Source organism: Kogia breviceps, chromosome 4 (genome assembly GCF_026419965.1).
Source record: "Kogia breviceps isolate mKogBre1 chromosome 4, mKogBre1 haplotype 1, whole genome shotgun sequence".
Taxonomy (NCBI): domain Eukaryota; kingdom Metazoa; phylum Chordata; class Mammalia; order Artiodactyla; family Physeteridae; genus Kogia; species Kogia breviceps.
In genome coordinates this window covers 28,329,599-28,353,146 of record NC_081313.1, presented here as the reverse complement: position 1 = coordinate 28,353,146, position 23,548 = coordinate 28,329,599, and the positions used below count along the sequence as shown (strand labels likewise).

Sequence of the window (23,548 nt, the reverse complement as noted above, 5' to 3'; positions counted from 1 at the left end):
AATGAAGGGAAAGGCCAGTGGTTCTCAGAGAACACGGAGCAGGTGGCAGGTGGGAGATGATGAGAGATGAGAAATCACTTCTAGCTCTCCTTCATCAACTTCGAGCCGTGAAGGAGGAAAGAAAGGATGATAAGAGAAAGATCTAACCAGAGCTGGAAATTTACACCGGAAGTGGATGGCTCCATTAATCTTGAGATTTTCTGTGATCTTGATTATCAGTCTGCACACACAGATGCCCTGGGCAGGTCCTTCTGTTGTCCTTTTGGTTTGGGTGCAGCCATCTAATTTTAAGGTCTATTCTGGCTTGCCTTTAATAATCTGACCAATAAGATTCATAGTATGTGGGACAAAAATAAAGCAGCAAGTCTAAATAAATTGTGTAGGTTCAGGCCCTTCTTTGGAAGCAAGGGCAAAAGGTCTTCTCCACAAGCACCCGTCAGGCCGTGAGGAGGGAGTTAAACCTCCAGGTCCAGCTCTCACCCATTCCTCCCATAGCCTTTTTCCTTCCTGTTTGCATCTTCAGGAGGCACTAGTCCCATACCAGGTCCTGAGGAGCATGCAAAATAAGTTTCAGATGCAGCTTAAAACATAGGACAAACATGCATGAAGTAAGTAAACAAAAATGAAGTAGAGAACACATTGAATCCTCCCAATAACATGCAACATTGTGCCTGTGAATCAGCAACTCCCACCGGCTCTCATGCCCTTGGTGCTTCTCCTGATCTCCCCCTGACCTTTCAGCTTCTCCCTCTGACCCCCTAACTCTGGGTGTCTCGGGCTCTTTCCTGAGTCCTCTGCTCTTCTCTCTATACTTCCTTCATCTCTTATCATTTCCCCCATAGAATTGGTCCCACCCCATCTCCCCATGTCTGCTCATTTAGTTGCTACATTTTCAGCAGCCTCACCCAACTCTTCAGCCTTGGCCTCTCACCACATTATGGTAATAGCTCTAAGAAACCTAAAGTGGGCTGTAAGATGCCCCATATTTCCCACAGCCTCCAGGACACCCCTGACCATGATATTCCACCATCGGCTGAAACTCGACACTGCCAAGACCAAATCCACCATGCTTTCCACAAAACCCTTTCTATTCACACATTCATTTATTCAAGGAGCACATATGAGCCCCCTCCTCTGAAAAAGTCCTTGCTAGGGGCTGGGTAGTTAAGACAACCGACTGTGTTTCTCAACAAATCCTGGGATTTCCCCAATATTACAGGCAAGAATATTGAAGTCATCTTTGACTCTTTTCTGCCTTTCATTCCGTATAACCAACCTGACACCAATGTCTAGTTTTCCCTCTGCTGAAATGCCTCTTCTAGTAACCCCTCTCCCTAATTCCCAGCAGTGCCAGTCTCCTAGGAGCTCTGTTCCTCCCACACCTGGAAGGCTACCATGCCCTCCCAGCTGGCCTACCATGCCCTCCCAGTCTTACCCCTCCATTCTACCCTCTTGTGGCTCTCAGATTTACTTTGCTAAACAATGCTCTTGTCAAGTGTCTCTTCTATTTAAGAGTTTATTGATACTCCACAATTTTCCAAAGTGAGTTCTGTGGGACACTGATCACAGGAGAGGTTCATTGGTAAAGGGTCCCATTAGAAAATAAGGTTGGGAAACACTTTAAATTCTATCTCCCTCCTGAGGAGACACAGTGCACATTAGCCTATTAAAGGTACTGACAAGTCCTGCCATAAAGAAATCTGATCTGCTATTTCTCAAAATTGTTTAATCGCTGAACTGATGATTTTTTTTTTGGTATGCCAGTTATTAATAAAAACAGAATTAGTGTGTAACAGACTTCGACAATTGCTCTCCTTTAGATCAAGTTCAAACACCTTGGCCTGTCTTTTCGAAGCATTCCAAGTCAGGTCCCACCTACCTGTCTACCCGTAGTTGCTACTACCCTCCAACGTGAACCTTCGGACCCTTCACAGAATGTGGTTACGCAGTCAGTGGTCATCAACGCTGACCACTACTAAGACCCAAATGTTGGCATCTTCTTTAAAGGAAAAAGTGTTGATCTTGTAAACATGTGCTTGATGGATCTATAATTCTTTAGAATGAAGTGGGAGGACACTCAGGCTTACTTCTAGTTGTCTCTATTTTCCAAACTGTTCAAAGTGTAGTTAATAAGAAAATCTAGTTAGAAGAGATTGTAAGTTCAACTTCCTTCTATACTAGGAATTTCTCTTTTAAAATCCCCAGTACATAAATCTCCTTTTGAACACTTCTCTTGGTGAGGAAGTCATTACATTCTGAGGCAACACATCCCATTGCCAGATACCTCTGGTGGTTAGAGAAGCTTTTTCTTGTGTGGGGATGAAATCAGCCTCTTGAAACTCTTTGAGAAATAGCCGTGGGTTTGAGTTCAATGGCCTGTGTTGTGTTGGGAGGGACATGCCCACTGGCACTGTGGGTAACTCTGCTCTTCTCTTTATCCAGGAAAGTAAACGCAGTGGCACAAAAGCAGCTTGGCCGCCTATGGCACACAAGTGCCGTCTTCTTCCACCCTCCGATCCACGAATATGCAGAGAAGCTTTCAGCGCTTCTTCCTGAGCCTCTGAAGGTCTGATGCTTCCAGTTCAAAGGGATAGGAGTCTCATGATCCCAGGGGAGCTGGCCTAGGAAATAAGAGCATGGGTGGGAATCTGGTCTGTGCTTTGAACATCCGAAATGAGTGCGCTAGTGGCCATATCGGAAAGCACTCTAGAAGAAAGGAATTGACGAATTACTGGTGAAACCGGCCGATGTTCACTTCATCAGTTCCAAGCATCTGCCTCTCCTTGGTCACTCTCCTCACCACCACATCTTTGCAGAAATCACTTAGCGGGAGCCCCAGGCTTCCTGACACACTCCTCTGTGTTCCTCAGGAAGTTTTCATCTCTTTGCTCCACAGCCCCTCTGCAAAGTCATTGGCATTTCTTCTTTTTTTTTAAACTTCTTATTTTATACTGGAGTAGAGTTGCTTAACAATGTTGTGTTAGTTTCAGGCGTCCAGCAAAGTGATTCAGTTATACATAACCATGTATCTATTCTTTTTCAAATTCTTTTTCCATTTAGGTTGTTACATAATATTGAGCAGAGTTCCCTGTGCTACACAGTAGGTCCTTGTTGGTTAACCATTCTTCTTTAACAAAGAGTGGAGCCATCTTTTTAGAAAATTAATAGACCATTAAGTTCATTTGGTCTGAGATGCACTTTGATATTTTTGCTAAATGAGATGTTTTTCTGCGTCTGAAATGATTGAATTTTTTAACTGAATTGAGATGTTAAAATGTTGGCCAAGGTTTGCATTTCGGGATTCAGTGAGTTAATACATATTTAGAACAGTGCACCATACCTGGTGTCAGCTATTATGATCAGCTTCCTGTATTATTTAGGTACCATATTTACTATGTTATCTACAAGAGATGGAGGAGGTTGCAAGAGTTGCAACCTCAGGTCAAGACAGGCACACTCATGGAAGAGTAGAGGCGAGGAAGCCCACAAGGGCACAGCCCTGGCCTCCCAGTCCCCGAGCCTGGAGGATCCAGTACCCTTCAGTTCTCCCCTTTCTTTCAACCAGGATGAGCTGCACTTTTATGTTTGCTGCTCATTCATTTTAACATTCACAAACACCGAACAGGCTCCTCTGGGAGCCTGCCTTGTCTCAAGCCTTCAGAATCAGGTAGGGCAGTTCAGGTTCAAGATCCAAGAGACCTGGTCCTCGGGTCCCCTCAGCCACTAACCACTGTACGTCTCAGCAAGTCTCTCCATCTTAGCACTCTGCTGAGCATCAGGTAAAACCAATGAAAATCTGGACTATTTCACAACTCTGACAATACTTTAGTCATTTTTGTATCTCTAGTGCTTAGCAGCTGCTCAGTGAATAGCTGTAGAATTAATATAGTAATTCAGTGATGGGACTGCTGGTACGAAGGGAACTCTCCTTAATAATCAGAGGCTGGGATACACTGTCATTAACAATTTTGAATGAATTGGGTAATCATGTGTCTCATGACCATGTGTCTTTTCTTTTTTCTCCAGGTCATTTTCCTGATGAACAGTGGCTCAGAAGCCAATGACCTAGCCATGCTGATGGCCAGAGCACACTCAAATAACACAGATATCATTTCTTTCAGGTAACCACACCTTGGAACATTCAACTTGAACATTGACTCACCCCAATATTAAATTTTTATCTTTAAAATACAACCTAGAGCAGGAGAGGGGGTTTCCCAGGGTGTTTTTCTAATTTTAGATTTTAGAGTAGGGTCAGTCAAATGAATTTTATGTCGGGATAACACCATGCAAATTGACCTGATCCAAGATAGGGGTCCCTGACTGAGGTAACCAAAAGTTTGGAGTCCCAGTTTTGTCATAGATTCTCCTATGGAATTAAAAAGAAGGGGACACGACAGCCTTTTAACTTTAAAGATATGGTATAGAAAGTAACACACAATGTTTTTCATCAACTATGTTCCAATATAAAATAAAAATTTAAAATAAAAATTTTTTAAAAAAGTTTAAAAAAAAGGTATGGTATTGACTATGACCTATGCCAAATAGTGAATGATTGGTCTGTACCCCCAGAAGCTCATGACTTTGCCATATGACACTGGGCCCATTTTCATCTCTGCTTATGGTAAGGAGCCATAGCCCGAATAGCCTACGTGGACTTTTTTTTTTGTCCTACCCAGCGTTCCACAGGCCAGTGATCATAGACAAGTAAACTTAACCCAGTCCTCCCACTGTTTTCTGTCTGCAGAGGAGCGTACCATGGATGCAGTCCTTACACACTTGGCTTGACAAATGTAGGGTTGTATAAAATGGAACTCCCCAGTGGGACGGGCTGCCAATCCGTAAGTTTTGAGATTTTTGTCATATTTCTCTAAAAACTCCTGCTTGTATGGAATCATTTATCAGATTTTCCAGGCATTAGGACTAGAAACCAATACAAATTAGCTTATACTATATAACTATAATTAATCAGGGGCTCAATTTGACTTAATTGAATTAAAGACCATTTAAGGGAAATGTTTCTTAGGAAGACCTTCAGAGTCTGAGTAATAATTTCTTTTTTTTTTTTTTGCGGTATGCGGGCCTCTCACTGTTGTGGCCTCTCCCATCCCGGAGCACAGGCTCCGGACGCGCAGGCTCAGCGGCCATGGCTCACGGGCCCAGCCGCTCCGCGGCATGTGGGATCTTCCCGGACCCGGGCACGAACCCGTGTCCCCTGCATCGGCAGGCGGACTCTCAACCACTGCGCCACCAGGGAAGCCCCTGAGTAATAATTAATGACAGAGATTTTTTAAATTTTGTTTTGCTTTTAAATAAAATCAAGTACACTGCAAATAAATGCACTGAAATAACTTCCCAGAGCCTTGAATGCATAAAATTTCCATAGAATCGTGCCTGTACTCACCTGTTCTCACTCACTCTTTCCACATTTTCAGCATCAGAATCAGATACCTAATTATTCTGATTCTTTCAGATGCCCTTACCGACCAAACTCTTGAGCAAATTGTTTCCAGGCTGACATTGAAATCAGTTTGCTTTGTAGAGTGCCCTCATAATTGATTTCCAAGAAAAAAAAAATTATCTCTTTAAAGCAGAATATTAAGTTTTTGTCCTAAGTGGGAGAAGAGGAAAGGAGGAAGCTTAGTATCAAATTAAGAAGCCCTCTTGCCTTAACTGGTACCATAGGTTGCCCCAAATTGGCTGTCTTGTGTTCACGTCTTGCTAAACTCCGTCTTCTGTCATTTGCAGACGATGTGCCCGGATGTTTTCTCTGGCCCTTGGGGAGGAAGCCACTGCCGAGATTCTCCAGTGCAAACAATTAGGAAATGCAGCTGTGCACCAGGTCCAGCTGGGCAGGGGGGGAGGCACATGGTGGAAGGTCAGGAGGGGTAAGGATTGTGGAGAGAGGCAGCACCATTCCTGAGTGAACAGATTCGAAAAAGGTGGGAAAGGGAAATCCAAGGCAAACGCAACTAGGAAATCACCCCTCACTGAACTAACACCTCTTATGCCAATGACCGCTATACCATCAGAGCATCCATCTCCTGTTAGGAAACGCATCTCAGCATCTCATGCTATCAGAGCTAAGCCAAAAACAGTCTATCACCTGGTGCTTCACTAAAGACGCTCTCTTAGCTCTCCCAGCAATAGCTCCGCTACCAATTTTAAAAGAAAACAAGTTTTTTCGAGGGATTATTTACCAATTCCCAATGGGAAAGGAGAAAGAACACTTAGAAATCTCAAAACTCCAATCAGGAAGTTCCCCGGGGACTCAGAATACCAGCCAAAACGAGAGCCTTTGTCAAAACCGAAGACCATTCCTGAAGGCTGCTGACATCTCTTCAAAAGCTGTCAAGGCGTCCTCACAAGGAAAGCCACTATTCAGCAAGCACGTTGCTGTTACATTCTTTACCTCTTCTTCACGGGAGGGAGAGGAGGCATGGAGACAACTTCTGTTCTTTGCTCATCAGCAAGCCCCACCTCGCGCTTTTCATCGCAGCGCAGGACCCTTGGGACAGCTGCCCCGGAGCAGTGCTGAAAGAAATCCCTAAACGCTCCAGCCGAGAGATCTTTCATGGAACAGGGTGAGTCACTGGGCTGAGAGGAAGAATGCAAATGGAAGCCTTAAAAATCAGCTTCGAAAGGAAGAAAATTCACAGTCATCTTAAAATTCAGATGGGATAATGGCAATACAGAAGTCGGAGGATGAAAGAACGAGCTTTAGAACAAGATGTTATAGTCACAGAACTTAAAAGCATAGGGAAGTTTAAAGCTATCTTTCACACTCTCCATTTTAAAGATGAAGAAACACGTCCACACCTAGGAGGCCGAGAGCTAGGACTTGACCCCAATTCTTCTGCCCTCAAAGCCAGTGCTCCCCAGCCATGAACCCCCTTGTTCACACCGATATGCCAGCAGGAGGCAGCCCAGGCTTAAAAATAATTCCTGCTCTGCTGGCCGGGATTGAAGAGACACATGAAGTCAGGAGCCCTGGATTGGACTTTTAGCCCTACCGTGGCTCAGCTGCAAGCAAAAGTTCCGTCTTTTGCTTCCGTTTCTCATCTGTGAAATGGAGGCGGCAGTACCCGCCCCCATGGCCCCTCATCCCAGGCCTTCAAGAGACCAAAGAAGAGAGCTTTTGTAGAGGCAGGCAGACAATAGCGATGCCAAGTACAGCCATGCCTGTACCTCACATCCACGTGGCACCAGCAACTAAGATCAGCTGGGTGAACCTCGCAGACGTCAAAAGCACCAGCGCAGAGCTTCAGCGGCAGAAGCCCTCAAGACATGGTCACCTCCTTCCCTCCCAGCTCTGTGTCCCTCCCTCTCTGAGGCCTTCTCTCCCTCAGGCCAACTGGAATATACCAGAGCCCCAGGGTCCTCTCTCTAGTGGCCTCTAGAGGTTAAATGATAATGACAGGCAGACATTTCCGCTTCTCGGAACTGTGATCTTTGGCACATCTGAAGTCAGCTGTTTTCTTAACGCATACCTTCAAGAGACAAGACTGATATCATATCTTTATACGAAAAGGGACTTCAGCCTCCTCTGGTGATGTTAGGGCCTGAGAAGAGTTGGTATTTGCTGTAAAAAGGCATATTCGTATATGTTTATAAAGGCATGCCAACGTGTGAATTATTCTGAGTATAGAAGTTCAGTTTCAGTTCTCCATTCCTCTTAGAGTTCATTCAGTGGGCACATCCAAGTGCCAGTCTTGGTTGGGGGCTTTTTTTTCACCTCAAAAGTATGTCATCATTGCCCACATAGGCAGCCATTTTTGAGCCTAATATAGATATTTATGTGGTAGATTTCATTCCCTTCCTCCACCCCCTCCTCAGGATTTTTTCTTTCCCACTGGTCATTGCAGTCCCTGAATTTCAGATGTAACCTGTGATGAAAAGCACCTCTCAACCCACTACCCCACGATGTTCCAAACCTGGTACCGATCATGTCATTTCTCTTTCTCCTTTTGCAAGACAAGTTTCCTTTTTCTTAAAAAATTGTTCTTTCTTGGCCTCTCACTCTGCTTAACTCTCTCTTTACCACCAGCTAAAATGAAAACTCTTCCCTCTCTACTCCTTTGCTTGGATAACATCCAGGAGAGCATCCCCTCTCCAATCGCTTGATGTTGTCATGGTGACACTACTGCACCAAGTCTCTCTCCAGAGGCAACCTGACCTGAAGTCACGGCAACGAGCCAATGAAGTAAATGCGAAATGAAGGAAAAAGCCAATGACAGTTGAGGACCTCTCGTCACTGAATTTATGGGCAGTGGGGGGGAAATTATGAAAGGTCTCGCGCAGGTTCAAGCAAAACCTTCTCCATAGTTTGGTTTTGTCCAAATTTAAGCCATTAGGGTTGATTTTGCTCTACCCTTTGATTTCTCTAGTTACAAATGATCTTACTAAATTCCCAAATTATATCCTTTGAACATATGTCTAACTCATCCTTTAGGGTCATCCTAGGTTGTTTTCTCTTCCTTTCTTAATAATAATAGGAAATTTCAACCTCTAGGGGCACAGATTTATTTGTCTACTATACCCTACCCATCATACAACATAAGTGATGCTAAAAAAATGTACTTTCTGGGTTTGCTATTCATTTCATTACTTCCTTCTTCAAACCCCCAACCCTCAATTGCGACTAACTAAAGATCAGGTAACTCTGTCAAGCAAGCTTTCCCAAACATCACATGTAGCCTCAAAGCATGTTTGGGGCCAGGTCATGTTTTTCCCACTTTTTAATGAAGAGCTGAAGTATTCAATATAAAATATATTTATGGTTCACTTTCGAAGACGATAACTGAAGGTTTCCATTCCTTATCTCTAGCCTTCAGGAGACAGGATCGCATCCATGCCTCTAAGCAAGCATCACAATGGTAGACGGTGACTTGCCTCCCAGACTGCTTTCAGCAGAAACCCCCATCACACCCACCTCTCTCTCTGCATCTCTTCTTCTGTCCATGGATGTGGGTTTAGATTCAGAGACTATGCAATGCTGTTTAGAACCAAATTACAAGTGTGGATAAAAATTCTGAAGTTTCAGTCATATATGGATGTACTTGATCTGGGAACTTTGATATTGCAGAGGAGAAAGCTTCCTCTGCCTTGCTATAATGGATGAAAGTTATCTGACTGTAGTACATTCCTCTTTAGACTAAATTCTGATTGCTATATAAACATATTTACTAACCATAAAGAGTGAGATACTTTGTAGCTTTAAAACTGTACATCAGATTAAGTAGCAATGAAAGGTAAACATAGTTATTTCCAAATAGATTAAATCCACACAGCAATTACATTTGAATTAAATCTACGCTGTTGAGAGGATCAGTATCCTTAAGTAAAACAGCTATCTATATCAGACTCAATGATGCTTTGGAGAGTTGCTTCTCCAGATGGAAACAACTGAAGTGGTTTGTTTATGCTTTTGTGGCTATGCTAGTCTTGCTGCTCTAAACAAAGTATAAGTCATTCTGACAGAATGTTCAGAACATTCAGAAACCTATATACTCATATCCTGGTTTACTGTATCTTGAGGGACTCTATTCAACTTACTGTCCTGTTTTCTTTTATTCTGTTTTCCCCCCATTCTTCTGGATGCCATTCTCACATCTTCAAATGCTGTGTTTTTTATTGTTGTTGTTTGTTTGTTGCAGACTGCTGCCAAGCTAAAGATCAGTATATTGAACAATTCAAAGATACTCTGAGCACTTCTGTGGCCAAATCAATTGCTGGATTTTTTGCAGAGCCGATTCAGGTGAGTGTATTAACCAAACATTAATTGAGCTCAGTTCTAAATTATCAGATTTTTAACTCATACATTCTAGAGAATTCCAAATTATTTAAGTGACCACTGCTATGTCCCTCTCCAAACTTAATTCATTCCATTGGTCCCCTTAAAAAGGGAGGGGGGCTGGTTTTCAGTTGACGTTTGAAAAAACCATCTCCTGCACTCCCAGACTGAACAGAGAGATAGATGAAACTATTGAATCCCTAAATCTGTAAAAATAGAAAACCCCAGCAATTTTTAGTTCTTTATCACCCACACTGTTGGGAGGGCCTTTCTATAATCTTACTAATTCCCCTTAATCTACTTTTTCTCTACTCTCAGGAAAGAATATGCTTGCAGCCTTTTTCAGCAGGCATGGCATAGAGTAATGGCCCCTCTTTTCACCCATAGTTGAAACAGTTCTAGAGACTGTTTTAAAAATTGCTAGTATCACTAAAGCTAATATTGATCATGATCCATCTTCAATTCTCTTTTAGTACTTTCAAGGGCTGTGCTGTTACTCTAAGTCTTCTTGGTTTGGTCTTTTGCAGGGGGTGAATGGCGTTGTCCAGTACCCAAAGGGTTTTCTAAAGGAAGCCTTCGAGCTGGTGCGTGAGCGGGGAGGTGTGTGCATCGCAGATGAAGTGAGTGGCCATGGAATAGGTGCAATGCAGTGTAGCCAGGACAGGAAAAGCACAAGGAGAAACTTCTTTAAACCCTCCTCTGTGGTCCAGGCAGAAAGCATCTACTCTGGGGATTCCAAGACGTGGGTATAAGTTAATGAAGCTTTGGCTAGTTGACTGGTTAGTTCATTATTGGATTCATTTGTCCATTTAATCAAGTACAACAGAACTTAAACATCCAAATTGAAGTCTATCAAATAAATTGTTAACAGGCATAGGTGATGCTGCCATTCCTCAACATACTTTTAAAATTCCTTTTGGGGAGTACATGTCAGGAGCAGCTTAAACCTAGTTTAATCTCATAACCAAGTTTTCATCTTAATTTTTGCCAAAATAGTATTATCCAGTCTGGAAGCACTCATCTTACCTTAATAACAAAATCTGTTTGGAAATCATACTTAAAAAGAAAAGGTCCCACCACTAAGTTAGAAGAGGGCCACCATCATAGATATTCAAAAAGTAGTTCCAGGGACTTCCCTGGTGGTCCAGTGGTTGGGACTCCATGCTTCCACTGCAGGGTCATGGGTTCCATCCCTGGTCTGGGAACTAAAATCCCACATGCCATGCTGCATGGCCAAAAAAATTAAAAATTAAAAAAAAAATTTTAAGTAGTTCCAAAAATTAAATTCTAAAATAGTTATGGCAACATTGTTGGAATAATCATACAGTACCTCTAAGGGGACACTTTAAGGGAATAAAACCCATGGGCTCTGTGAGGTGTAGCCTGTGTCTTTCCTAAAGGGATTAATTTACATTATAATCACACCCCTTATTGGAGTGTATCTGGTCTTCTGCCTCCTGAGAATATCAATGGAGATCAAAAGACCAGAGGGTAGTTGCCAGGGCCTCCAAAGTGCTCCTGGATCATTTCTGGGTGACCCATCATCATTCTAACAAGTGGTTAGACCACCAAAAACAGGTGGAGAACTTGAATGATTCATACCTGTTTCAGTCCTGCCATCTTTGCCTAAACAGTTTTCTTCAACTAAAACATCTCCCATAGGGGACAATGGACTGCCCCCTCAGCAGAATTCTTTTGCAGTTTCCTCCCGTGCAGCCAGGTCTCTGTGATCCCCAGATGAACTGGACGACCCCCAGGCACAGCACGGGGAAGCATGGGCCAGCTCCTCCTGTTGTGTCCATCCTCCCTTTCCCATCCTGCCTGTACAAGTTTAGGGAATGTGAACCAAAGTCCTGAAGAAAGTTAATCTGCTATTAAAAGAATAAAAGCCTATTCAGTCAGTTTATAATTAGCTACACTGGTGAAGAGAATAAGCTTTAACCTTTGGAATCAGCCATAGTGAAGCTACCATCACTGGATTAATTAGTGGGAAGGTAGATTGAATTCAAAGAAACTAATGGCTTTCAGAATTTCCTATGGTATGTGTTTTTATCATTTTCAACAACCTAATTGGAAACTAACACAGGGTGACCTTCAGAAGGACTGTCCTAATGAATAGGTAAATATAAGAATAGCTAGAACTTTCTGACCACTTACTAAGTGTCAGGCACTGTTCATAATTCTTTGTATGTAATAACTAAGTTAATGTTCATCACAATTCTGTAAGGAGTGTGCAGTTGTAATTATACCCATTTTGCAGATGAGTGAATTGAAGTCCAAGATGGTTAATTTGCCTGTCGAGATCATGCAGTTAGTAGGGACAGAGCCAGAACTCAAACCACACTAAGCCAAGACCACACTACCCACTGGGTAAACCTGCCCCTCAAGAATGACAGAACAGTAGATAAACTCATCCACCAAAGAGCAGGCAGCAGAAGCAAGAAGAACTACAATCCTGCAGCCTGTGGAACAAAAACCACATTCATAGAAAGATAGACAAGATGAAAAGGCAGAGGGCTATGCACCAGATGAAGGAACAAGATAAAACCCCAGAAAAACAATTAAATGAAGTGGAGATAGGCAACCCTCCAGAAAAAGAATTCAGAATAATGATAGTGAAGATGACCCAGGACCTCGGAAAAAGAATGGAGGCAAAGATCGAGAAAATGCAAGAAATGTTTAACAAGGACCTAGAAGAATTAAAGAACAAACAAACAGAGATGAACAATACAATAACTGAAATGAAAACTACACTAGAAGGAATCAATAGCAGAATAACTGAGGCAGAAGAACGGATAAGTGACCTGGAAGACAGAATGGTGGAATTCACTGCTGTGGAATGGAATAAAGAAAAAAGAATGAAAAGAAATGAAGACAGCTTATGAGACCTCTGGGACAACATTATATGCAACAACATTTGCATTATAGGGGTCCCAGAGGGAGAAGAGAGAGAGAAAGGACCTGAGAAAATATTTGAAGAGATTATAGTCAAAAACTTCCTTAACATGGGAAGGAAATAGCCACCTAAGTCCAGGAAGTGCAGCGAGTCCCACGCAGGATGAACCCAAGGAGAAACATGCCAAGACACATAGTAATCAAATTGGCAAAAGTTAAAGACAAAGAAAAATTATTGAAAGCAGCAAGGGAAAAATGACAAATAACATACAAGGGAACTCCCATAAGGTTAACAGCTGATTTCTCAGCAGAAACTCTACAAGCCAGAGGGAGTGGCATGGTATACTTAAAGTGATGAAAAGGAAGAACCTACAACCAAGATTACTCTACCTGACAAGGATCTCATTCAGATTCAATGGAGAAATCAAAAGCTTTACAGACAAGCAAAAGCTAAGAGAATTCAGCACCACCAAACCAGCTCTACAACAAATGCTAAAGGAACTTCTCTAAGTGGGAAACACAAGAGAAGAAAAGGACCTACAAAAACAAACCCAAAACAATTAAGAAAATGGTCATAGGAACATACATATCAATAATTACCTTAAACGTGAATGGATTAAATGCTTCAACCAAAAGACAGAGGCTTGCTGAATAGATACAAAAACAAGACCCATATATATGCTGTTTACAAGAGACCCACTTCAGACCTAGGGACACATACAGACTGAAAGTGAGGGGATGGAAAAAGATATTCCATGCAAATGGAAATCAAAAGAAAGCTGGAGTAGCAATACTCATATCAGCTAAAATAGACTTTAAAATAAAGAATGTTACAAGAGACAAGGAAGGACACTACATACGGATCAAGGGATCAATCCAAAAAGAAGATATAACAATTATAAATATATATGCACCCAACACAGGAGCACCTCAATACATAAGGCAACTGACAACAGCTATAAAAGAGGAATTTACAGTAACACAATAATAGTGGGGGATTTTAACACCTCATTTACACCAGTGGACAGATCATCCAAAATGAAAATAAATAAGGAAACACAGGCTTTAAATGACACAACAGACCAGATAGATTTAATTCATATTTATAGGACATTCCATCCAAAAACAGCAGATTACACTTTCTTCTCAAGTGAGCACAGAACATTCTCCAGGATAGATCACATCTTGGGTCACAAATCAAGCCTCAGTAAATTTAAGAAAATTGAAATCATATCAAGCATCTTTTCTGACCACAACACTATGAGATTGGAAATGAATTACAGGGGGAAAAAACATAAAAAACACAAACACATGGAGGCTAAACAATACATTACTAAATAACCAAGAGATCACTGAAGAAATCAAAGAGGAAATCAAAAAATATCTAGAGACAAATGACAATGAAAACACAATGATCCAAAACCTATGGGATGCAGCAAAAGCAGTTCTAAAAATGGAGTTTATAGCTATACAAGCCTACCTCAAGAAACAAGAAACATCTCAAATAAACAATCTAACCTTACACCTAAAGGAACTAGAGAAAGAAGAACAAACAAAACCCAAAGTTAGCAGAAGGAAAGAAATCATAAAGATCAGAGCAGAAATAAATGAAATAGAAACAAAGAAAACAATCGCAAAGATCAATAAAACTAAAAGCTGGTTCTTTGAGAAGATAAACAAAATTGATAAACCCTTAGCCAGACTCATCAAGAAAAAGAGGGAGAGGACTTAAATCAATAAAATTAGCAATGAAAAAGGAGAAGTTACAACAGACATGGCAGAAATACAAATCATCCTAAGAGACTACTACAAGCAACTCTATGCCAATAAAATGGACAACCTAGAAGACTGGACAAATTCTTAGAAAGGTATAACCTTCCAAGACTGAACCAGAAAGAAATAGAAAATATGAACAGACCAATTACAAGTAATGAAATTGAAACTGTGATTAAAAATCTTCCAACAAACAAAAGTCCAGGACCAGATGGCTTCACAGGTGAATTCTATCAAACATTTAGAGAAGAGCTAACACCCATCCTTTTCAAACTCTTCCAAAAAATTGCAGAGGAAGGAACACTCCCAAACTCATTCTATGAGGCCACCATCACCCTGATACCAAAACCAGGCAAATATACTAAAAAAAAAAAAAAGAAAATTACAGACCAATATCAATGATGAATATAGATGCAAAAATCCTCAACAAAATACTAGCAAACAGAATCCAACAACACATTAAAAGGATTATACACCATGATCAAGTGGGATTTATCCCAGGGATGCAAGGATTCTTCAATATACACAACTCAATCCATGTGATACACCATATTAACAAATTGAAGAAGAAAAACCATATGATCATCTCAATAGATGCAGAAAAATCTTTCAACAGCATTCAACACCCATTTATGATAAAAACTCTCCAGAAAGTGGGCATAGAGGGGACCTACATCAACATAATAAAAGCCATATATGACAAATGCACAGCAAACATCATTCTCAATGGTGAAAAATGGAAAGCATTTCCTCTAAGATCAGGAACAAGACAAGGATGTCCACTCTCGCCACTATTATTCAACATAGTTTTGGAAGTCCTAGACATGGCAATCAGAGAAGAAAAAGAAATAAAAGGAATACAAATTGGAAAAGAAGAAGTAAAACTGTCACTGTTTGCAGATGACATGATACTATACATAGAGAATCCTAAATATGCCACCAGAAAACTACTAGAGCTAATCAGTGAATTTGGTAAAGTTGCAGGATACAAAATTAATGCACAGAAATCTCTTGCATTCCTATACACTAATGATGAAAAATCTGAAAGAGAAATTAAGGAAACACTCCCATTTACCATTGCCACAAAAAGAATAAAATACCTAGGAATAAACCTACCTAGAGAGACAAAAGACCTGTATGCAGAAAACTATAAGACACTGATGAAAGAAATTAAAGATGATACCAACAGATAGAGAGATATACCATGTTCTTGGATTGGAAGAATCAATTGTGAAAATGACTATACTACCCAAAGCAATCTACAGATTCAATGCAATCCCTAACAAATTAACCAATGGCATTTTTTGCTGAAGTAGAACAAAAATCTTAAAATTTGTATGGAGACACAAAAGACCCTGAATAGCCAAAGCAGGCTTGAGGGAAAAAAACAGAGCTGGAGGAATCAGACTCCCTGACTTCAGACTATACTACAAAGCTACAGTAATCAAGACAATATGGTACTGGCACAAAAACAGAAACAGAGATCAATGGAACAGGATAGAAAGCCCAGAGATAAACCCAAGCACCTATGGTCAACTAATCTATGACAGAGGAGGCAAGGATATACAATGGAGAAAAGACAGTCTCTTCAATAAGTGGTGCTGGGGAAACTGGACAGTTAATGTAAAAGAATGAAATTAGGACACTCCCTAACACCATACACAGAAATAAACTCAAAATGGATTAAAGACCTAAATGTAAGACCAGACACTATAAAACTCTTAGAGGAAAACATAGGAAGAACACTCTGACATAAATCACAGCAAGATCTTTTTTGATCCACCTACGAGAGGAATGGAAATAAAAACAAAAGTAAACAAATGGGACCTAATGAAACTTCAAAGCTTTTGCCCAGCAAAGGAAACCATAAACAAGATGAAAAGACAACCCTCAGAATGGGAGAAAATATTTGCAAATGAATCAATGGACAAAGGATTAATCTCCAAAATATATAGACAGTTCATGCAGCTCAATATCAAAAAAAAAAAAAAAAACTCAATCCAAAAATGCGCAGAAGACCTAAATAGACATTTCTCCAAAGAAGACATACAGATGGCCAAGAGGCACATGAAAAGCTGCTCAGCATCACTAATTGGTAGAGAAATGCAAATCAAAACTACAATGAGGTATCACCTCACACCAGTTAGAATGGGCATCATCAGAAAATCTGCAAACAACAAATGCTGGAGAGGGTGTGGAGAAAAGGGAACCCTCTTGCACTGTTGGTGGGAATGTAAATTGATACAGCCACTATGGAGAACAGTATGGAGGTTCCTTAAAAAACTGAAAATAGAATTACCATATAATCCAGCAATCCCACTAGTGGACATATACCCAGAGAATACCATAATTCAACAAGACACATGCACCCCAATGTTCATTGCAGCACTATTTACAATAGCCAGGTTATGGAAGCAACCTTAATGCCCTTCAACAGACGAATGGATAAAGAAGATGTCGTACATATATACAATGGAATATTACTCAGCCATAAAAAGAAACAAAATTGGGTCATTTGTTGAGACGTGGATGCATCTAGAGACTGTTATACAGAGTGAAGTAAGTCAGAAAGAGAAAAACAAATATCGTATATTAACGCATATATGTGGAACCTAGACAAATGGTACAGATGAACAGGTTTGCAGGGCAGAAATTGAGACACAGATGTAGAGAACAAACGTATGGATACCAAGTGGGGAAAGCGGCGGTGGGTGGGAGTGGTGGTGTGCTGAATTGGGCGATTGGGAGCGACATGTATACACTAATGTGTATAAAATTGATGACTAGTAAGAACCTGCTGTATAAAAAAAAAAAAAGAATGATAGAACAGCAGTGTAGAAAGACAAAGATAGCAGAAAACGAGGGAGCAGAAGAAAATCCTGAGTGCGGAGCCAGTGCTGTCACTCAGTGATCTTACATGTCTTCTTAATTAGCTAACCTTGGCTTTCTCTTCTTTAAAATGAGGAATATGGAATTTGAATAAAAATAGGCCACTGCTAGGACCACAATGGACACTCAGTCTTTGCTGGTCTGGCATGGGCTGGGTTTCACTTTTAAATGAATTCACTGCTTTTAGGCAGGGTGTGCACACCTATAGCTCCATCCCCACTCATTGATGTAGACCCAGCCTGCTTCTCTCAAGATGATATGCTCCTCATCCCTGAAGACATTTGAGTTTAAGAACCTTAGAATGAATCATCTCTGTTCGACTAAAAGACTCTATGGAACTATGATACTTCCTAGGTGGCTACACATGGTTTATGGTCCTACATAATTTCACGTGTTGCCCAAGCACTCTGATCTTTCACCATTTATTGATGGTACTTTGATAGATGAAGTGAAAAATTAAGATTGGCAGAAAGGCAAAATGGATGGATTTGCCATGAACTCTTGCTATGTTATCTCATTTGGGCAAATTCGTCAGCTTGTCCAGAGGCCCACAACTAGGAAGTCGGAGATCCAGGATTCGAGCCCATGTCTTTCTGACTCCCACATCTAAGCTCTTCTCCTATGTTGTTCACTCTCGTCTAATTGTAACCCCCAGCATCTGCCTTTGCAGCAGCACCCTGGAGAGAGTAAGAAAATAATCAGGAAGCCTGAGAAGGACCCTTGCTCTTTCAAGTGCATTTCAGAATCAGCTTCAAGTGCTCACACCTCTACCCCAGACCTGCAATGTGTGTATGTGGAGAGAGAGAGAGATAGACAGCCCAGGAGACTGAGAACCAGAAGGAGATCAAGGAACCTTCACCAAAAAGGCTCTGGCAAAAATTTGCATGGAAATGTTTGTGTGGCTTTATTCACTTAGGCACTTCCGCCACTTTTTTATCCACTCTACAAACACTAAGTGTCTACTTTTATCAGGCACTCTGCTAGGTATTGTGGATAAAGAGAAAAATAAGATACGTGTATGCTGGTGATAATATTCCAAGGTGAGGGGTTCTGACGGCAGCTTAGGTGCCTTGAGCGGGGGCCCTAGTGGGGATCAGGAGAATCTTCCTATCCCAAAAAATGATGAAACTGTGTTTTGAAGGAGAAGAGGAGTTAGTGAGATGAAGAAGCGAGGAGAGAGCTTTCTAGAAAGAGGAAACAGCATGCACAAAACAACTAAGTTCAACTTAGTTCCATCCTGAGTTAACTGACTCAGCTGGGTCCTCCTCATGACTAATTCTCAGGAGTAAAAAGAAATCACAGGGAAGAGGATGACCAGCCTGTCTGGGCTGGGTGGTGGGCACCCCAGCGCCAATTTGCTTACTGTAACTCCTGCTTTATCCAGCCTGGGGCAGAGGCATCCTTACACACAGGAGATCCTTATCAAGGATTGCTAATCACAATCACCTTTTTCACATGCATTATTTATATGACCCTCACAACAGCCCTGTGATGTATTGCTATTGTTTCCACTCAATAGAGTTAACATGGATTCAGAGGAGTTAAAAAACATGTCTGGAATCACACAATGCTAGTAACTGGCTTTTGGTGCCTAAAAGGTCAGGCACCGAATAAGTGCTTTCTCCATAATAGTATGAGGATGGCGATGATGATGACGATGACTGATGATGATGATGGCGTTAGGAAGGAGGAGGAGATGGAAGAGGAGGAAAGAGAAGAGACCAGAGAGTCAAGAAAAAACCAACATTTCTCTGAAAGGTTTCCAATGATTTGGGACTGGTTTCCAATTATTTGGGACTTGTTTTCACAGGTGCAGACAGGATTTGGAAGGTTGGGTTCTCACTTCTGGGGCTTCCAAACACATGGTATCCTGCCGGATATTGTCACCATGGCTAAAGGGATTGGGAATGGCTTTCCCATGGCAGCAGTTGTGACAACTCCAGGTAGGAACTACAGGCAGTTTGTGTCTGCTTCTGGGTCTCCTGCATCAGCGATGGTAGAAAACATGTGTATTGGAACTTGTGTGGGCTAGAGACAGTGATGGGATTCCCAAGCAATGAAAAAGGGAAACTGTCTGCCAGATGGTGGAAGAGATGGAAGAAAAAATAGTCCTTTTTGCTCTTGCTGTAGAGAAGACGAATTCTCCCAGACTCACAATGAAATGCAGGGTTCTACTCTACTGACAAGGTCTAGGCAAACGTGCCACAAAAACAAAACCAACACAAGAGATGCTTGCTAAACAACCTGAAGCCAGTGCTGAAGTTTCCAAGGGAATCATATTCTTGATGGACACCCTGACCTAGTCTTGCCACACCAATAAGCTATAGACTCAAGGTCCAGGTGATAGTTTTCTCTGTTGATCATCAACAAAACAGCTAAAGACAATACATAATCTCACTTAGCTATAACATTCTATAAAATGAACATTAGAATTAACTGTATTTCCTGTTTTAGTGAGGTTTTACAGAAAAGAATTTTATGAACCATTTAGTGTTTAAAATCTTAAAATTATTTCATTTGTTTTTCCAACCAATAGTAAGCATACTTGAGAGGCTCCAAAGGATAATTAAGTGCCTTGTAATACCTCAGTGTTTTTATTGAGTGAAGAAAGGTACTAAAATGTGGATGTAGAAGATGAAGTATAATGAACCGAATATACACTAACCCTGAAACAATCTTGAAATTATATTATGAAATCCTTGATATGAGATTTTTTTTAATATTTCCTTCTTAGTCCCAAGAGTGGAATATAGAAAAAAGGCTTAGCTAATGAAGGTTCCATGTAAGTTCCCATAAATCAAGTTTTAAAGTACTTTTCAATTCATACAACATATTAAAGATTATTATTATTAAACTTCTCATTGAATAAATAAGCAATTTTTCCTTATCCACTGTATTAGTCAGCTTGGGCTTATTCTCTCACAGTTCTAGAGGCTGAAATCCAAGATCAAGGTATGAGCAGAGTTGGTTTTTGGTGAGATCTCTCTTGCAGATGAACACCTTCTTGCTGTGTCCTCACATGTCCTTTTCCACAGCTAGAAAGGGCTCTGATGTCTCTTCTTCTTAGGAGAATACCAATCCTATTGGATTAGGGCCCCACCCTTATGACCTTAATTACCTTCAATTACAGTCCTGCCTTCAATTACAGTCACATTGGAGGTTAGGGCTTCAACGTATGAATTGGGGTGGGGAGGGAAGGGACACAATTCTAACCATAACATCCACTATCTGGTGAGTGAAGAATGAATTGGATGCCATGAAATATATTACCCATATATATACAACATGAAGGTAAATATAATCCAAATGCATTATGGGAGATTATAGATAGGAATGTGTCACCCTTTATCCACCTTTATTCTCCACCCCCACCCCCCAGAGATTGCCAAGTCTTTGGCTAAACGCCTGCTTCACTTCAATACCTTCGGAGGGAACCCCATGGCCTGCGCCATTGGATCATCGGTGCTTGAGGTACTTTCCAGCAACCGCATCAACATCACTCATTTCACCAAACGACTACTTCAAAACTACACACACCTTGTCAGAACTCTATCACATTTCATGATTAAAGGAAGAGTTAATTCCTAGTCCATGAATTTAAGTTACATTTCCAGTTATTATTCTGTCCCTCCCCCCTTTTTAAGATCTACTGTGAGTGCTTCAAGTATTGAATATAAAATAATATGTAATAAACCTCACACACATGGGAAATATAAGAATTTCCCTAGTTAGCTGGTACCACCAAAATTTCTTTGTCATTTGAGTGGTATTTTATGGAGAGTTACCACTGGCTATCCTTGATTTCAGTTTAATTTTGGTCCTGTCTAGTATATGCTTCCTTATTTTTGTTGTACTGTCATAAATTAAAAGAGTAAAGAGCAAGTGAGTTCTATGCAATTCCAACAAGGTGATTCAGCTGTGGGTCAGCCCCAGGCCATTGATTTTGCCTGGGGTCTCATCTGTTGAAAAGATTTTTTAAATGCCCTTGCTTATATGCATAATAGCGTTTGCTTAAAAGTGTAACGTATTTCTGGAAGAATGTCCAAGAAATTAATAACAATGGTTGTTTGTGGGGAAGGAAACTTGGTGGCGGCTGGGAAACAGGGATCAGTGAGGCTCATTCTACTCTACGCTTCTGTACTTTCTGATGTTTGAACAAGGCACGTGATTCACTTATTCAAAAAAATTAAATTTAAAACTATTTTTCAATAAAAATAAGTAAGTAGAAGCTGCCCTTGCAAATTAAAAAGTATCTTCAAATATGATTAAATCTCAAAATGAGAAAGTGTAGGTAGGATGTGTCATTTATTTCATTCTGTAGACATTGCCAGCTTACATTTTTTAAGTGCTGTGTCACCTCAACCAATTTAGCAGATAGAGAGGATTTAGGTGAACAAGTAGGTCTTTAAAACATCAGGTTCTGCCTGGAGTCATGCAGTTATTATCAGCTGGTTATAAATGTAGTATACTGCTTGTGTTTGGTCAGGAAACACTGGTCTCTGCTATGGGTGGAAGTAGGTGAAAATCCTTTTATTGAATATATATCTCAGGTGCCCTGGCTCTGAGCCCACAAAGACCTCAACACTGAGACGTCTCTTTTATTTTTTCCTAAATTTTTACCCACCCGTGAAGATGAGGAGGGAAGGGGGAAGCATCCCCTCTACAAAGAATTGTTTTTCTCCCTACAGATCTTTTTGTAGGACAAGGTATGGCCATACTAGACTTTGGGTACCATTTGTCTGGTCAAGTTTTTGTAAAGAGGGTCACATACATTTATTTCTCCATGTTTCTCAGTCTGTTTTAAAACTTTTTTAATGCAAGGTCATTTGGGACTTTCTCTCAACAGGTGATTAAAGAAGAAAATCTACAAGAAAACAGCCAGGAAGTTGGCACCTATATGTTACTGAAGTTTGCTAAGCTGAGGGATGAATTTGAAATCGTAGGAGATGTCCGAGGCAAAGGTCTCATGATAGGAATAGAGATGGTGAAGGATAAGGTAGGTTGTGATCTGCTGTTCTCTCTGCAGCTTCGCGGGGGCAGCAAGAATTAAAGTAGGAAGCCTCAGCTACAAGCTCATTCATTCTCAGGAAGAGAGCACGCAAGGACAGCAAGACTCAGCAAAGCTCATTAGAGATGAGTCAGGAGTGTTGAGTATGAAAGACAGGCTAGCTGGTCATCGAGAGTCCTAGAGTGCAGAAGAGCATTTGCAAAAGGGAGCTGATGTTATTCTTGCCAGACTAGGCAAAGAGCAATGGTAATGACTGAATATTTTGAATTAGAAATATAAGGAAGGGAGGATATTATTGAGGGAGGGGCAGGGGGCCAGAGAGCTAGCGGAAGTAAGGCGGAAGGGCCATGAGAAGGTTGTGGTGTTGGTTTGGGGTGAGAATGTTAAAGATTTATAGGGTTTTGTATTTGTTTGTTTGTTTGTTTGTGAATGGACTTCAATCTCCCAAGTAACAAAGGCGGAATGTGACTTTCTGATGACCTACCGCAAGGTGACCTCAAACTCAATATGACAATTGAACTTAGCATTTCCCTTAAGCCAGTGATTCTTCCCAAGGTCACTGTGTCTGTTTTTCACCCTCCACTGTTCTCCCAATTCCCTAGCCTCAAAACCACAAGATAATCTGTGACTCCTTCCCTCTCCTTATTTCTAACGTCAAGTTTTATTGATTCTTTCTTTGTCGTGTTTCTCAAATCTTTCCTTCTGTTGTTACTGCTGCCCCTAGGGCCCACGTCAGTAGGAAATTGTCCCAATCCTCCATAAACGCAAGATCTAGATCCTCTGAGAGGAGTGACAGCAGGGGAATCTTGGCACAGGAAGGAATAGTCAGACCAGCCCCTTCACCCTAATTTTTATCTGTGGGTGACTTCTTGCTGTTTGCTCTCATCACACCACCCTAGTTTAGAAGGACTGTGTTCAGTTCTCTCAATATTCATACTAGACCATGGATATAACACTCTCCCATTAGTACCACACAGCAGAGCCAGTGAAAAGCTGGAACGTTTGAACCAGATTTGAAAGCTAAGGGAAGACAGCAGGAAAATAAGAGTAACATGAGACTAGGCCCTCTGGCTCACAGGCCGTAACATACTTACCTTCAGCTTGGGGCTCCATCAAGGGATGTTTTAATGCTCAGAAGAGTCTATTCCAGTCCCCTAGAGGATACCTAGATGCCTCAAAGCCCAGACTCC

The 23,548-nt window shown here is 41.1% G+C and overlaps 1 protein-coding gene across 2 annotated transcripts in view; it reads left to right on the top strand.

Annotated features, from left to right (window-relative positions):
• AGXT2 (alanine--glyoxylate aminotransferase 2) overlaps nt 1-23,548 on the top strand; it is a 46,775-nt gene that overhangs the window by 15,972 nt on the left and 7,255 nt on the right. For both annotated transcript variants that reach the window (XM_059061364.2, XM_059061365.2), the window contains exons 4-12: nt 2,443-2,566; nt 4,027-4,121; nt 4,748-4,841; nt 5,749-5,842; nt 9,657-9,757; nt 10,321-10,413; nt 19,161-19,293; nt 20,730-20,821; nt 22,197-22,346. In XM_059061364.2, coding sequence (XP_058917347.1) covers nt 2,443-2,566; nt 4,027-4,121; nt 4,748-4,841; nt 5,749-5,842; nt 9,657-9,757; nt 10,321-10,413; nt 19,161-19,293; nt 20,730-20,821; nt 22,197-22,346 — 976 coding nt within the window. The remainder of the gene's footprint in view (nt 1-2,442; nt 2,567-4,026; nt 4,122-4,747; nt 4,842-5,748; nt 5,843-9,656; nt 9,758-10,320; nt 10,414-19,160; nt 19,294-20,729; nt 20,822-22,196; nt 22,347-23,548) is intronic.